This window comes from Ictalurus furcatus, chromosome 12 (genome assembly GCF_023375685.1).
Source record: "Ictalurus furcatus strain D&B chromosome 12, Billie_1.0, whole genome shotgun sequence".
Taxonomy (NCBI): domain Eukaryota; kingdom Metazoa; phylum Chordata; class Actinopteri; order Siluriformes; family Ictaluridae; genus Ictalurus; species Ictalurus furcatus.
In genome coordinates, this window is record NC_071266.1 from 7393879 (window position 1) to 7411812 (window position 17934).

Genomic DNA, 17934 nt, shown 5'->3' on the forward strand with positions numbered 1-17934 from the left:
TATATATTAACATTAACTGGATATGAAATATACTACTCTACAAATATATTTTTCTGTGCAATATATATATATATATTTTCTTGCCTCATCTTCATTTAAATCTTTCAACGGTGTACTGGTGCTTTAATTCAGCGCGAGCAACATGAGCAGCGCAGCAAAAAAAAACAATTTTGACTCGACGCCGAAACTCCCGCTTCACTTCTGCAGCATCCAGTGTAAAATTTTAGCTGTGCAGAGCTTAAAGAGTTTACAAACTGCAGTTTTGTCGTCATTCCACACAAGAGACATCATCGAAATCGATATGTTTTCCTGCCCTCTTTTGATTGACAGGACATAATTGGCCCTGATTATCAGATGTTTTTAAACTATCGGCCGACAGCATGAAAAATTAACTTTATCGGTCGATACTGATTATCGGCCAATACATCGGTGCATCTCTAACAACAACAACAACAACAACAACAACAACAACAATAATCATAATAATTATTATGATTATTGTTATTATTATTATTATTATTATACCTAGTATAGGTAAATGACTAGGTATAATAATAATTTAAATGACTAGGTATAACAATAATAATAACAACAACAATAATCATAATAATAACAATATTATTATTAATTATTATTATTATTATTATTATTATTATTATTATTATTATTATTATTATTATACCTAGTCATTTAAATAGTGGGAAGTTTGCATTCATAATAATAATTATATATAAGAGACTAAGAATAAGTAGAACACTAACAAACACAATACTTGCCTACACACCTTTGGTGCTTGGCCCCTAAATATACACAGTATATAATCTACAAATGACCGAACAATGATAATCTAGAAACAACCCAAATATCCACCACTGTATATTCATAAATCGTGTTCTACATGTCTTCAGATCCCACCACTGTTTTAAATATCATCAGCTCATCAAGGCTGGTCTGCATCTGTGGATTTGCTTGATAAATTTGGTTTCTGAGCCCTTCTTCAGTTGTTTGGAGCTGTGGTTCTCAAACTTTTTCAGTGTGAGGCCCTCCTTGTGTAGGGTGTATCCCTTTGGTCCCCTAGAGTTGTCAAATTTTCACAATTTCGTTTTTTTTTCCACACTTCTGTATTAACTTTCTCAGCTAAGAGACTCTATCTAAAAAATATCCATTTATTTAGTCTTAGGTTTTATCAGCATGTGGCTAATAGTACACTAGTATATCAACGGATGTCTCTGTTTGGCGTGTGTCTTAGTGTGCTGTGTATAATTTATTAATTCATTAATATTTCAAATTTTTATGTACATCATAGTTCAAAGGTTGACAATCCCGACTTAAATAAAGGTAAAATCAATTTTTAAAAAAGTTCTAGAATTTCTATACTGCCCCCTGGCACCATCTGGTGGCCCCCAGTTTGAAAACCACTGGTTTGGAGTCTTCTTTGCTGAAGTACATGTCCAAGCTCAGTGCGAAGCCTTAGATCAGACCTGAGGATTTGCTGACTGCTCCAATCGCTCCTACGCTGTCTCCAAAATTATGTGTTACTCTAGCCATCTTCCAATAATTTGGAAAGATCATATTTCCTCAAACTCTCTATGTGCTGATAAATTTTACACATCTCTCAATTTCTTCTATCTGTATAGAGTGATCTTTCAGGATTGTCCCCAACTTCTTCCTGTCCATATTGGTGTGGACTTTGTTGGTGATGGCAGCTGATATATATAAAATCTTTTAAATATTTTTTAGTAGTAGTAGAGGAGGAGGAGGAGGAGGAGGTACTACTCGTAGTAGTATTTAGTAGTTTTTTATGATGTCATACAAGATTTGACAATATAAATATAACATTGCTTGTCATGCCAATGAAGCGCATTGATGCTGATTTTGATTCAGATTTTTGTTTCTGATTCTTATATCCTACAATAATAATTAATTCATTAAGCTTCAGTAACCTCTCTATCCTGGTCAGGGTTGTGGTGGATCCAATCCTCTTCTCTGGCTGCTGTCTCACCATATTAATAGATACATGACATATAGGTGGAGGAGGTTATAAATACTGACTATTTGTAATTGTAATATTTAATTATGTTTTATTTTATTTATTGTAAGAATTATATTATATGCATGTGTTGAGGGATTTGTATATTTCACTCCACTCTGTATGTCAAAAAAGAAACAGGTGGAGACTTTAATCTTTGTTATTACCATTTCTTGTTCTCTTTCTGTCAGGAGCTGCATAGTTCTGAAGGAAAAACAATAATGCAAAGCACAAGCCATCAATATATAGTATGAGGCTCTTGGACTTCAGTTACAACTTAAAATCTGCATTTTTTGGAAGAGAAAACAAAGACCTAGTTCTAACCCTAGTTGTAACTCGCTTTGGATAAAAGTGTCTGCTAAATGAATGAATGTAAAATGTAAATGTAACCCAGTATCAAAATAAAGCTTATTTTACATGTCAGGGAAACTATTTGTCTCATCAGAAATAAGAAACCTCAGTGGGGTTTAGTATGAAATAGATTTGAAATAATCTGTTGAACTGAGCCATTATGATAATTCACACAAGACCTGATGATAATGAGCTCTGACTTTAAAGATGAACACAAGGACTCATGTTAATTCAGACATGCTTTTATTTAGCCATCTCACAAAGATGTTTCTTAAAGATTATTCTAGAATCTGCCTTTGAGAGGAGGAGACTGAACTACTCAGATCTCGTCAGAGGCTGGCTGGAGAACCATCATCTACTGGATGCCGTGGTTTTGTTGGAACATCAACTCTTTGCCTCCTGATGGACATGGGAGTAACTGGAGCAAACCAGAGGAAAGGCCCTGAAAGACCTGGTTGAAGATCCTGAGAAATGCAGCTTTTGGCTCGCGGTGAGGATAAAGGAAAAGTGTTGGGGTAATAACATTTAACCCAAGGACTAATTTCAGGAGATGTTCTGGGGTTAAAGGAACAAAACTTTGTTGCGTGGTGGTATCTGGCTGACCCACCTGCAGCTGACCTATGCCAAATGGAATCAGTGGTGCTGAGCATGCATTAATGGGGCTTGTCACAGCTTTAATCACTGAGAATGTATGCATGGCTCTGGTTGTGTTAGGCAAGCATCCCTGAGTGTATTAGGTGCAACAGGAGGAAACCATACAGAAACTATAGCACTGAGCATGCATTAACGGTTCCAGTGGGGCTTGCTACAGCCTTATTCACTGGGGAGGCCTGTATAGTTTGGTTGTGTTAGGCATGATGGCAAGGCTGAAGGAAAAGCGATAATCCTATGGGCACCGGATTTGCTGCAACAGGCAGTAATGCCATAGCAGGTCAACATCTACCTGTGTAATCAATGAGCATTACCTATAGCTTGTAGCTGCATTTACATGGCTATATTTAACAGAAAAAGCAGTCACTTTGATGTTTGAAAGTGACATCTTAAGTTTAATACAGAGATTTCATACTAGAAAATATCAAAAGATCTGCCAACTAAACTAACTCACTCAATGGATACCTGTGGGTTGATGTTGAGCTGTAAGATGTCAATATTTCAGCAGGATGTGGCTCACATATTTTGCAAATCATTTGTCATGCTGTTTCTGTTGAGGCATTTAAATCTGATGATGTCTGATCAATTGGACCAAGGATGCTCATCTGTCTCCACTGTCTCAGACACTGACTAAACTGCTGACTTTTATCTGAAGTGTTGCCGAGTGAATTTGGTGCACTTCAGTATGATCAAAATGATCATAATGATCAAAAATAATTGTATCAAAATGGAATATTTGATATATAAGTCCAAGTACTATGATTGAATTATACAAAAATTTATGGTTACAGTAAACCATGCACTCAAGTACTATAATGAAAGTAGATTGTAGGTTGTGACTTTTCACTCCTGTGACTCATGAATGTCAAACATTTTTGCAACTGTTCAAAGTGTACATCCATTTAAAATGTTAGAGATCTGCCACACCTTTAAAGAGCTATGATTATTCAAGCTCTACAGACTTTCAATAACATAACTGCAATGCAATTCAGACTGGTCTTACACCACTATATGTCCCAGAGAGTTTTTATTTCAATTTCTCAACCCATAGAATCAATTGTTATAAAAATTGTCATTATATTCCACTTGACCATATTTACAGGCATAATAGCTTTGATAATGGTGCCAACATATTTCCACCAGCATAACAAAAATAACTCACAAAACCCCATGTAAACCATGATGCTACAAACTAGATTCAAGTTACATTGCTCTCCAACTTTCAATAGAAGAATAAACACTTTAAGAATAATAAATCCACAAATAACCCAAATCTCCATTATATACATTCATTCTACATGTCTTCAGATTCAACCATGTTTTTGAACTTCATCAGCTCATCAAGGCTTGCCTGCATCTGCTTTGCCACCTTACGGATTTGCTTGGCAAATTTGGTTTCTGAGCCCTTCTTCAGTTGCTTGGAGTCTTCTTTGCTGAAGTACATGTCCAAGCCCAGCGTAAGGCCTTCGATCATACCTGAGGACTTGCTGACTTCTCCAATGGCTCCAACACTGTCTCCAAAATTATGTGCCATTCTAGCCATCTTCAGTGAATTCCAATCCACCCCCTTCAGTGTGGAAAGGTCGTATTTCTTCAGACTCACTATATGTGTGCCGATAAATTTGACACATCTCTCAATTTCTTCTATCTGTATAGAGTGTTCTTTCAGGATTGTCTCCACCTTCTTCCTGTCCATATTGGTGTGAACTTTGTTGGTGATGGCAGCTGAGGCTCCAGTGACCCCTCCGGCTGCTGCAACTCCAACTCCGACTGCAGTCACTGCTAATGAAGCACCCATGGTCACTGGGGCAAGAATGACACCTCCAACAGCAGCTGCAACTCCTAATGCCCCTGCAGCTCCCCCAGTAATGCCTGCTATCTTCACCCCCTTATGGACCTTGTCAATGCCATCGGCCACCTCTTGTAGTTCTATAACGTGACCCTGCAGATTTGCTCCTCGTTCAGCCAGGAGGTAATCAAACACCCAAAGAGCTCTTTTTAGATTTTCAGCTTTTTGTGTGAATGCTCTGGAGAGAGAAATAGAGAAAGACAGACATAATGGTAAAATAGTGATCTGGATAAATGATTGGAATTTTCACAGATTTCAAGGACCCTCATAACAGCCACACAAAAAAACGGCACAATATCACAGTTAAAAAAGTAATAAATAAAGGCAAAATGATTGAAAATAATACCCCATTGTTATGTACCTTTAAATCATCAGTCATAGTTCATTCATGTATTTCCTTTTTGACACTTACTTTGCATCAAATTTCTTTGGGCCAGGTGATTCAAGATCCTTCCAGGCTGAAAACAAGGAAGGTCCATATGCAATGTCAGACACATGATTCAGTGACTTAGTGCTGTTTTCAGAGGCATCGACTTAAGTCTAAAAGGTATGTGAATATTTATGCTGGGAAAGTTATGTGTTCAGAGATGGAGTTATGTAGTTGCTTAAAGCTGCATGCATACTACATGACTTTCACAATCGCTTGCAATCACTTGTTTGGTGTTTTCAGATGAGGAACATACTCTACACGATCTGTCACCTGGAAAGACCCCAGCTGAAACACGCCTGACCCCAAATCCTGAATTCTATTTCCTATGGAATTCTTACCAGCTGTTTCTCATCGCTGTACTTGCAAATAGTAGAGGGTTTCACACTACACAAATGATCACCGACGAAGTCAAATATGCTGGAAAATATCAGTAAATAGCATCACTGGATCATGCACACTACACGACTGGTTGCAAGGGGTGTGCACAGTGAATAGTTGCCAGGCTAGGGGGCCAAAATGAGTCGTCAACTGGATTATCACGGCTGAAATCCTGTAGTGTGTTCTAGGCTGAAGTCAATTTTCTGGGTGCATCATACAGATAATGCAAAGTATCTGCATATAATCCATGCCTTTGAGGTTGCCAGATATTTCTTGAGTAAAGGTGTGTGAGACAGGGTTTTTAATTAGCATCTAGATCACCGCCTTCAAACACAAATGCCTTCCTTTATCCATCCAAAAAAATCTAGGATCAAAAAAAAGTACTGATGGCAACAATAGCAACAATAATGTGCTGAAGCCCAAGGTCACAATAATGCATAACTAAGATATGTTTTTGTTTTAGGGAAACTTCACCCTGTGTGTGCAACTCACTGAATAGCACTTAAGTCTGTAGTTCCGTCTGACGTCTGAATACAGATGCGTGCATTTTCCTTATTAAATACTCATTTTGATTTTGTGTGATTAACTCAAATCTAAATATAACCCATAATGCAGAAAAATATTTTCTTTTTTTTTATTGTATATGGATCTTGTAGACTGGGAATTACATGTCATATAACATATGGCAATCGTAGCTCAGTGGTGAAATTTCTGTACTAGCAACCAGAAAATTTAAATCTTAGGATTGCCAGGAGCCATTGCTGGTAAACGTAAATGTATAATATGGTATATTAATATAATGTTATTAAACTTACTTTTGGCTGATTGCCACCATTCCATGATGTCTACATTGCCCTAAAATAGGGAAGAGAAACGGTCGGTTAACCCAGTAGATGTGCTACAGCTGTAATTCATATACTTGCATTTTGTTTATTTCTTATGTGAAATAAAATCTGTGTATTGTATTGGAGGCATTTTGAGACCTTTTCCAAGAAGGAAATTGTGATGATCTTCACCAAGTCAGTTAGGAAAATGCTATTAGACTTGGTTTTGTCATTATTATACAGATTTACATTTTTTAGAATTGACTTTACAGAGTCATTTGCCAACCTGTGAGTCCTGGTGATCCTGACTGAAGTTCTGTTTCAGAGTTGAAAAACTTCTTTCACTAAATGCTTTAGACCTCCTAAACTGTTGAAGATTTCCAGGCAAAGACTGCTGAGTCACCAGCACCTAGAAACATATGGGTAAAAAACATGGAAACATGCTCTGAAAGTTTCTCTTACAGTGTATTATATGTTGTCTATAATATTGTTTAAAATTCTTTATTGCATTGCCTAAAAACATATTGAATTCTATGTATTGTTTATAAAATGTAGGGCTATATATAAAATCCTAAGGGCTGTATTCACAGTAAAGCATATGCTGTGTGGATTTAATAATGAAATCTTTCAGTAGTACATTCTCTGGCTCCACATACCTGAAAAAGCATAATAAAATGCTTTTGAATGGCATGTAGGGCTGGCCTCAAAAACACATTCTACAGCAAATATGCCAGAATGTGGACTGAACGCATTCATGCACTCATCAGATATGTACAGACGTGGCACAGCACGCCACACCTTAATTTACCACAAAATACAGTTGTGTGAAAAAAATAAGTACACCCCATGGAAATTGTTGGCTTTTTTCACATTTTTGGACAAGCAAATGTTTGATCATCTTTGAAACAGTGCCTCTTACTTGAACAAAACCACAAGGAAAATGAGCTTTTTCAATCATTTATTCAACAGAAATATCAATGGGCATGTTATTCTTCTGTGGAAAAAGTAAGTACACCCTCAGAAGCTAGTATTGCTCCCTTTAGCAGAAATAACTTCTTGTAGGCGTTTTGCATAATTGTCCACTAGGCTTGCTGGAATGTTTGACCATCTTCCATGCAATATTTTTTTCAGTTGCAAGATGTTTGAAAGTTTTCTTGCATGCACTGCTTTTTTTAAATCTCCCCACAACATTTCAATGGGATTCAAATCCAGGCTTTGACTAGTCCATTCCATAACCCTCCATTTCTTCTTTTGGAGCCGTTCCTTGATGGATTTGCTAATGGGCTTAGGATCATTATCTTGTTGAAAGGTCCACTTTTGGTTCAACTTTAACTTTCGGACAGATGGCCTCACATTATGTTCAAGCACTCTTTGATATGATGCAAAATTCATAGATGAATCAATGAATGCAAGCTGTCCAGTCCCTGAGGCAGCGAAGCAACCCTAAACCATAACATTTCCACCACAGTGCTTCACAGTTGGTCTGAGGTGCTTCTCCTGAAAAGTTGTCTTTGGTCTGCACCAAAAATGTCTACTGTTATTGTGGTTCCACTTGTGGATGATTTTCTGACAATGGAATTATGCATTTCAAATAATTTGGAGATCTTTTTAAATCCCTTTCCAGACTCATAGGCACCCACAACCTTTTTCTGAAAGCCTTACAGAACTCTTTAGATCTTGGCATGATGACACCACACACCTCAATAGCAAAAGGAACACCAGACACTAGATGTGAGAGGGGTATAAATGAGACAGGTTTTACCTGCACTCCCTAAGCAGGTTCTAATCACTGGCTCCCAATCTTAAACACCTGATTCTAATTTTATGGATCTGAAAATGTGATAAATTACTACCAAATGTCAATTTTAGGTGTCATTTGATAGAGTGTATCAACTTTATTAATAGGCACTGTTTCAAAGAGAATCAAATGTTTGCTTGTCCAAAAATGTCAAAAAAGCCAACAATTCCCATTTGGTGTACTTATGTTTTCACATTACTGTATATAATTACAATGATGTACCGATTAATTTAAATACAATTGAATTGAAATAAAAATCCATGTACTACAAATGATACCTTTATACACATAATGCAATTAACTAGCCATTAAACAGGCACTTCCTCTTTACAGCAAAGAAAATGATTAAAGTGCAATGCAAGAGTACACTATCAGAAAAATGGTTCTTAATCGTCTCTAATTCAAAAACCCTCTTTCATGGGGTTTATCCAGATGGACACACCAAAGAAGTGTACCGTTCAGGTAGCTTTGGATTTAACTTTTACACCAATGAGCCAATACATTATGACCACTCACATGAAGCGAATAATGATGATTATCTGATAACAATTGCGCATGTCAACATCTGGAATATATTAGACAGTAAGCGAACAGTCTGTTCTCACAGTCAGTGTGATGGTTATGAAATAAATTGGTAGGCTTGTAGATCGGAGCGACAATGGCCAAAACGTTACAGCTAGACATCTGGGCGGTACATTTCTGAAAGGCTTGTGACTGCTCCTGGTCAGCAGTGGTGAGTACCTACCAATGGTGGTCCGAAGAGGAAGAAACCATAAACCACCAACAGGGTGTTGGTCACCCAACACTCATCAATGTGTAAAGGCAACAAAGATTTTCCCATCTGGTCCAAACCAACAGAAGGGCTACTGTGGCACAAGTCACAGAAAATGTTAAGGATGGTTATGCGAGGAATATGTCACAACACACAGTGCATCACACCCTGCTGCATATAGGTCTGTGTAGGCTCAGACTGGTCAGAGTGTCTATGCTAACCCCTGTCAACCATCACAAGCACCTACAGTGGGCATGCAAGCTTTGGAACAAGACCTTGGAGCAATTGCCTGGTCCAATGAGCCCCATTTCCTTTTACATAGGTGGATGGCACCACAATGCACTATGGGAAGAAGACAAGCCAGTGGTTGGAGTGTGATGCTCTGGGCAATTTTAGGTCCCCACCTACATAAACATCGTTGCACACCCCTTCATGGCAATTCTATTCACTGATGCAGGATAATGTGCCCTAACATACTGCACACATTTTTCAGAAATAGTTTAAGGAACAAGATGAAAAGTTTAAGGTGTTGCCCTGGTCTCCAAATTCCCCAGATATCAATCCAATCAAACATCTATGGAATGTGCTGTAAAAAAACCCAAATCCAATCCATGGTCTATCAGCTTCACAAATTACAGGATTTAAAGGATCTGCCGCTAACGTCTTGGTGACAGATACCACAAGGCACCTTCATAGGTTTTGTAGAGTCCATGCCTCGGCGCTTCTGAGCTGTTTTGGTGGCACAAAGAGGACCATCAGCATATTAGGCAATTGGTCATAATGTTTTGACTCATTGGTGTATTTTTAAGACTGTACTACGGGACTGTAGTACTTGGGAACCACTGTATTCGAGCATGTAGAATTGAAGAAGCCCCAGAAACATCCATTAGATAAGTCATTCTACTCACTTGACTTGTAGTATGTGGTTTCTCCTGAGCACCAAAATTGGATTCCACCAAATTTTGATTTGTACACTGCACCGTCAAGGACTGGATGTCATCCTCTATGCCTTTATTCCTCTTGGGTATCACATATAAAACACAGGTCATGATATTGGTTTATCTGCTTAGTTTATTTCTTTGTGCACATTAATTGTAATTATACCACAGTGCTGTTAAATGCTCAAATCTGATTAGTTAGAAGGTGTAGATTAATATTTAACATCAGCTCGAACAGTAGTACTAGGCTGCAAGGTTTATATCAGTCCACTAGTTCTACTGTATATTTCCATGGTTAACAACTAACAGAGGGATCTGTATGGCAGACTCTTCACAAAAAAAAAGTGTAATTATTGAAATGGTGAATTTTTTTTTGAATGAGTCTCCACTGTCAGTGCTTTTTAACAGTCTGAGGTAAACCTGTAACTTTTTCCAACATGGCAAAGTCTTCAACAATGACTGATTTGTGGTTTCTTGGCAACATGATAAGCTGCATTTCTTTGTTGTTTAAAATGATTAGTGTTGGCAGCTTGTGACATGCAGTTATTTGAAAATTGTCAACTTCACACCACCTTGTCATTAATTATTTTCCAATAACAGCATGCCCCCATTATGTTTTAGCCTATTCCTTACTTATGTGGTAGGATAAGTGATTTAACTTTTCTATTGGCCCTGTTCGGGGTATGTCCTCGGCAGGTGGGAGCTACCAAATTATTTAAGGATCCTTACTCTGGCAAGCGCATATCTGTCTTGGTGAGTTCCGGTTCCATTCAGGTACGTTGAGGCTTTGCTCACGGTGTAATGAGGTGAACATCTCAAGGGTAATATGTTTATATATAGTTTTAGAGCAGAGCTGGTGGCGCATGAGTTGCGTTCAGTGATTACGACATTAGCCGGTGGTTGAATGAAGGTGGTTGAATGAAGGTGGTATACTGAGCCGCGGTACCTGTGAGTAATCATACAACTTCGCATCTGGTGTTTGTTTAACCTAATGGTAAGTACGTCTCTCTCTTTTTCACAATGGGACTTGGGAGATTTAGTTTGACACTCTGGTCTTTGTGTTAAGGTAAGTTTGGGGAGTTGAGCATCCAAATCTTCTGTATGACCAATCCCTAGCTGACGACGCTACATGTGACGCCACTGCTGTTTTTCTTGGCTACTTTGCTTAGGGATATTTTTCTGGGCGGTTGTGCTTATGGGCATTCTTGTGGGCTGGTTCGCATACGGGCTTTTCTTTTGTTGTGTTGCATGACTGCATGCTTGGGCTGTTTGTTTACGTGCCTCGTCTCCGCTACGTTGCATATCAGCGTTACTTTGTTGCTTGTGTAAGTTCTTGTTTTTCTTGTTTGCGCTTTGCTCTGTCTTCTCTTCTTTTATTCTGTTTTTCATTGCTACACTGTCAATTTGTTTGTTGCTATTTTTGTTTTTGGCTGTATTTTTGGTTTATATCATTTGGGCCTTGAACCTGTTCTCAGGTTCATTTTCCTACATTATCACCTTACTATTGATTGGGTGTATGTTGTTGCTATGTCCTATTGTCTCCATACTATAGTAGTTCTACTTTTTTTATACTTTATACTTTGTTTATTTATTGTTAACTGTAATTCAGGTTCTGCTTAGGCGCTGTTTAACTGCCTCTATTGCATGTAGTGGTGTCAGTGGGAGTGAGTGTTATAGCCACCACACCACGTTGTCTGTAATCCTTCTTGGGTTTTTTTTTTCTTTCTTTCTTTGCTTATTGTTTAGTGTTTTTGTGTAATTCTGGGTTAACATGCGTTTTCTTCCCCTCCAGGAGCCAGTGAGTCTTGGTGTGGGACAGGGGAGGCTAGCTGACTTCATTGGGTGGTGAGCTTTACAGCGTGCTCAGTGTGCCGACACTACAACTTGCTTATGGTGTAGGTAGTGTTTAATAATTTGGTGTGAATTAAGGTGGGTTTGGGTGACCTCCCGAGCTGCAGCTGGCCTGTCTTGTTCCTGCCAACCCTGGGCCTGGAGAAGTGATAGTTTTAGCGTTCTTATTTGGCTTCATGGGAGAGTGACCTTATATTTATATGCTAAGTTTTAATGATGCTTAAGTGTTATAATAAAATGTAACTTGTAACTTGTATTGATACTCATGTCCCACTCTCATGTTCTTTGCCTTCGATTAGTCAAACTTCTTCTGTGTGCCTTTTTATTTGGGAGTATTTCCCTGCTTCTCCCACAGGGTGGTGTAGTTGGATTTACTAAATTTTGATTAACGTTCCCTTCCGTTTGGAAATGCCATAATTGTAATGTTGTATCATTGGTGCTTGTACTACTTGCACCAATGTTTGTGGCACTTTCTGTCTTTCTGTATGAATGTGTAAATGTAAAAGTACAGTATATCTATGCAAGGAAATCATGTAATCCCATTACCTGCACAGTGACTGCTTCTTTTCCATTCTGTCCGAAAGACTCTGGCAGAGAGTAGGAATGCACCATGCCAGGTAGGGGTTGCCCAACTACTTTGATTATCTTGTAGGTTTTGGGTAGGACTGATGGTGGCTTCTTATCCTGATTAATAGAAATGCCAATGATGCACAGTTTTAGACTCTTAATCACAAGGGCAATAAAGATGAATAATTGCTTTTGAAATACCTTTAAATTGATCAGAAATATATAAATCATTATATAATTTTGGTAGTTTGCATTTTGCATCCAGAGAAATATTAATATTCAAAAATATTACATGATCTAATTCCAGTCTACCATAAATGTGCACTTTGTAAGTATACAATTTTAGCAAAACAAGTTCATTCCCAGGGGATAAAATATTATAAATAACTTATAGCAATGGCTAGGATCCGAAATCAGTTAAAGCAACTTGCATGATAAAATGGAAAATAGCCTTATTCAGTTAAAATAATCAATTTATTTACACAATAGGCAACAGCTTTCCGAGTGAAAGTAACTTAAAGATTTGGATTCGAAAGTTATTGGCCTTAAAAATGTGAAATCACTTGTCAGCTGTCTTTTTTGAATTTATTTTATGTGTATATTAATAATATAGACATGGCACTGATACAGGAATACATCCCCAGTTTCAATAATAGAGGCATCGGTGTATATAACCATATACCATTAAGCAAGGGTGTAGGTTTGATCTCAATATTGGTAGGAACACCCACCCACCCCTGTTTAATGTTAACAACCAAATGTTTTATTAAAATATAACATCTATATTTACACTAAGATCTGTATTTACATTTAAATACAAATTATACAAAGCAACAGATCAAAGACTAAAAGAAAGTAAACTATGAAATTGCTTGTTAACTTTGGATCCCATTTATTTTTGAGGGAAATGTTAATATTGAGTGAATAGGATCTTATGATGTTCTTATGTGAGATTTTTTTTTTTCAACACAAACTCATGACCAATATGTTGACTTTCAAAGGTTATACTGTATATTTTCTGAACATCCTAAAGACTAACTTTAATGCTGATGCCTCCCTACAATTCCAAAATATAATTCATAATTAGGACCTCACCTGAAGCCGTGAAGGCTCAGCTGTTCCATCCTGCTCTACTTCAGCCTGCTGCTGCGTTTCCTGCATACAAACTCCTGCATTAAATGATGACATTTTCATGGGATTTCTAGACTAAAATTCAACTCAACATAATTTCATATATGCACCTGTTTTATGTTCCAGCTAGAAACCTGACTGCTAGCCTGCAGATGACAGAAGCCAGGGTTAGCTGCTAGTTAACGTTAGGTAACTGTGTTAACAAGCATCAGTTGACATTACTTTCTGCAGTGCAAGGCTGGTGACGTTTGGTCGCTAACAGGTTTTCATTTTAAATGTGGCTACTGGACAGTTAGTTTACTACCTATTACTTGTGCTTTGGGTGGGGAAAAAGCTCCTGATGTCTCGGCGTTTTTTTGGTGGCATGATATCTACAAAGTACAAAACCTGTTGGCATGGGAAAAAATACTTATGTATGCTGTGCCATGCAGGCAATAGAGGAAAGGGAGTAAAGTCATCTGAAAGACTACATTTTTCGCCCATGCTTGAGGTATGGACTGACAGCCTTGATCAGCCCTCGCTTCCGTGTCTAATTTATTGTGAAATTTATTGTGTTTGTGTGCGCGGTCTTGGTATGATGGTACTATGTGCAGTAGCATAATTACTGATTTTATTAAACACTGTAGTGTCACTGCTGCATTGAGAAACCAAAAATATCCAGCCAACAGTAATGCTCATAAATATGCACAAAAGAATGGCTCAAAACTTATCCACAAAAGGATGAGCTATAAGGCCTAACTGTAAGTAAGGCAGGTGTGTTTAAAAAAATTAATAAATAAACAAATTGAGCAGATTGTGTAATATATGCCAACATACCATGTTCTCGAACCATACTGCCTTCTGTTTTGTGAGGCCAGCCCTGGGTGCGGGAGCAGGACGCTATGGAGAGGTTCAGAAATAAAACAAAATCAATCAATCCAGTGACAGTGAGTCACACGATGATAAAATGGCTGTATTTGATTCTGGTTTATAAAACTTTAAACTGGGTGTGTTTTAGAGGAGAGAAAAGTACATGGTAATTTCAGATTTTCCACAATTAATATTGTCTGTTTTAATTATAATGCATATTTGTTCTATGAAAACTTTCACCCTAAACTTCACAAATCACAAACATTAGTGACCTGTTGTTCCTGAAGTGTATGTACACTTTTTCTTTCACTTTCTTTCTTGTTAAGTGCAATTTAAAAAAAAAAAAAAAATTTTTTAATTTTTTTTTTTTAAAGTAGTGCTTAAACCAGACACCACCGATCAAAAAGGTTTTAAATAAAATCCGCAGAATTAAAACAAGTATGTAATTTAGTATTAACATTGTTTGCTTACAAGATGCGTAACAGGTCATTAGTACTTCAGAGAGATGCTTGAATTTTTAACTGAATTTGAAATTTTTAAATAAAATATTAATTTTACATTCAAATGTAAAAATCGAGTTATGTAAAAATTTCATGCTTACCGTTGCCATTTTAATAATGTTGTCAGATCCACTGACTACACTAGATGCCGTCTAGTCCGAATACCAGCAATAAACTGAGGCGCTTATGCTAAGGTAAACACAAATGTCTGTTTCAAAATGAAACGTACCTGATGGAATGTGGAACCACTTGTCAGCTCACTTTTTCAAATTTTTTATTTTTTTTTTTTGGGTCTGCATTAAACATGGCACTGCACTGCTACAGGCATTAAAGCATTAAAAACATCACTAGTCACCCTCGGTGGGGTGCCAACTCAGACAATTTACTTTTTACAGACAAATTTGAAATGCTAATCAGCCTACAATGTATGTCTTTGAGGGAGGAAACTGTGGTACCTGGAGGAAACCCCTGAAGTATGGGAGAACATGCGAACTCTGCACGAACAGGCAGAGATACGAGGCAACCGTGTTAACCACGAAGTCACCGTGCCCCACTAATATGAACCAATCTGGTTATTTTTACTGTAATGATTTATCTACCTTCAAAAGTAACTGAGAAATACCAACGGTTACCTTTAATATATACAGACTTTTTGTTTAAATTGATGTGCTTTTCATGAACAAATACCTACTTATAATTTGTCCAAAAAGAGATTTATTAGTTATATAATATATTACAGTTGAAAGCTGTTAACTGACCCTTCATTTTTTGCTGCCCACAATAAAATGTATTGCTGTGTAAACAACAAAATTAATATTATTTCATCATGTCTTTTGCATTATTTGATTATTTTTTAAAAGTAAGTGCAAAGGTGTGTATGTGTGTCCACAGTCCAATGTGTGCAGATTTTCATTCCAAGCCAGCAGGAGTAACACCTCATGACAAGTGTTTAATCAGCTGACTTGTTTTGTTTTTTTTTTGTAATTTTGTTTTGGATGGTTTTTTTCCCTACATTTTTTCCCCTTCAAAATAACAGCTACATAAGCTGATAAGTATTTTTCGGATCTTGATGAACTTTTGCTAGTTTTTAATTACATTTAATAAATGTACTGCAAAATATTTGCTTTATGCAAAAATAGTTGCTTTATTGTAGTTATAAGGAATAAACTTTGTATACAACCTAATACTAATGAGGAAGAACTCTTATTACCATATAAACAGTAAATCTCTGGATTTTTTTGGTAAGTGCACCGTTTACATGCACATATACACACACACAGTGGTGCTTGAAAGTTTGTGAACCCTTTAGAATTTCCTATATATCTGCGTAAATATGACCTAAAACATCATCAGATTTTCACACCTAAGTCCTAAAAGTAGGTAAAGAGAACCCAATTAAACAAATGAGACACACATATTATACGTGGTCATTTATTTATATCTGTGAGTAGCAAAAGTAAGTACAATTTAATTATACTCAAGTATACCCAAAAGTATAGTTGTATAACCTGTATAACCTGTAATGACTGTGTGTTACTTTCCACCTCCTGCATATCAACCATTTTTGCAATTATGCAATACCTACATGAAATTTAAGTGTCAGAAATCACACTTATAAACAGTTGTGTTTTTTTGGAATAGACCGATCACCTCAATCAGTGACAGTAAAAAGAATGGTCACTGCAACACTACTTCTCATACAAGTATTGCCCAGCAGTGCTACTTTTCCAAGCTGGCAACATCACATTTAGTTGGAAGGGGAAATATGTGCATTCATTCTACCAGTAGATTCTACCAAGATTTTATTTTTATCACATGGATTGTGTCATCCAGGGCGAGTATGGCGAGGGAGCGTCCGTGGCAGTACAAATCCTGTGGAGTGCATGTGCCTTCAGAGCTAGGAAGCTAGGTTAACTGTGTCATGGAAACGTAATTTTCTTACAACTAGTTGTATAATTTCATCAAATGTTATCTGAACTTGAGCCTGATGATGACACCCACAGACATATAAATAGACGCCACGTTAGCCACTCTATCCTACGTTACCTTCGCTGCCATATTGATCTGGACAACAATTATAAGTCTCAGCTGATATTATAGTGTATAGTATAAACTAAATTGTCCATAATCGAGATTTTCATCTATACTGCTGGTTTCTCCACACCAAATTTTATGACAAGCTCTTTATTTTGGCTGAACAACTGACATATTGTGAATCTTACTGTAGTTAGTTGGCTAGCTAACTTTTCTCACACTCCCAAAGAGAAACTTTTGAGGCAGAGGGAAGTAGCTGTAAGAAGGGAAGGTGCTTCCACAAGTGAGTCCTCCATGCTGTGCAGTGAGCACTTCAAGCCGGAGGACTGTGACGGGACAGATCAGACTGTCAGGATTAGAGAAGGAGCTAAACCATCTGTCTTCTGTTTCCTGACTCATCTCCAAACAGTGAGTGTATCAATAGACTATAATGATTTAATAGCTTGTCATCAAATCATGGCTTGTTGTTGTTGTTGTTGTTGTTATTGTCAACATATACATGTTTTTACCACTGTAACTGTAACTGTTTTACCGGAGCCATAAAGGATTATCTTATAATTATCTTTGTGTCATGAGTTCCCCTTTAAGCAGCGCGCTATGGAGCATGTGAGCGCACGCGCACTTTTCCCTTGTTGACAATCGTGACATTTCGACACGTGCATCTGTTATGTTTTATGTCTCCTCCCTGGTCCGTCATGGTCTATGGTGTCACGTGTGTCTGAATTGCCCTCAGCCGTCAGCCATTACGAGGCTGATTATGTATGTGTATATATACCGCGCACCTCCCAGCACACGGCGTGGAATATTAGATAAGATGTATTAGAGTAGATTAGTTTAGAGGCGTTTCCATAGTCATAGTCCATGTTTCGATTCGTTTGTTTAGTTCACGCTGGTTTCTCCGCTCCCAGTTCATAGTCATAGCTTATGTTTCATGTTTTGTATATCGACCCTGTTTTCCGTTACCACGACATAGTTTCCAGCC

At 37.4% G+C, this 17934-nt stretch overlaps 1 protein-coding gene across 2 annotated transcripts; it reads right to left on the reverse strand.

The window, feature by feature from the left end:
* Positions 1-4043: 4043 nt before the first annotated feature.
* Positions 4044-15108, reverse strand: LOC128616087 (apolipoprotein L6-like). 2 transcript variants are annotated; one of them, XM_053638588.1, is made up of 10 exons: positions 15020-15108; positions 14386-14448; positions 13680-13715; positions 13534-13593; positions 12418-12555; positions 9991-10101; positions 6799-6921; positions 6504-6543; positions 5293-5338; positions 4044-5058 (listed from the first exon to the last, which is right to left on the reverse strand). In XM_053638588.1, exons 1-10 carry the CDS (start codon positions 15026-15028, stop codon positions 4326-4328), a joined length of 1359 nt encoding a protein of 452 aa, XP_053494563.1. In that variant the 5' UTR covers positions 15029-15108; the 3' UTR covers positions 4044-4325. The 2 variants fall into 2 exon arrangements, with proteins under 2 accessions (XP_053494563.1, XP_053494564.1); XM_053638589.1 differs by lacking the exon at positions 13680-13715.
* Between the last annotated feature and the right edge of the window lie 2826 nt (positions 15109-17934).

Coding starts and splice junctions, on each gene's coding strand:
- LOC128616087 (XM_053638588.1), bottom strand. Junction 12,556..13,533: donor CTGAGCCTTCACGGCTTCAG/GTGAGGTCCTAA, acceptor TCTATTAATCAG/GATAAGAAGCCACCATCAGT. Junction 10,102..12,417: donor AAGAAGCAGTCACTGTGCAG/GTAATGGGATTA, acceptor GTGATACCCAAG/AGGAATAAAGGCATAGAGGA.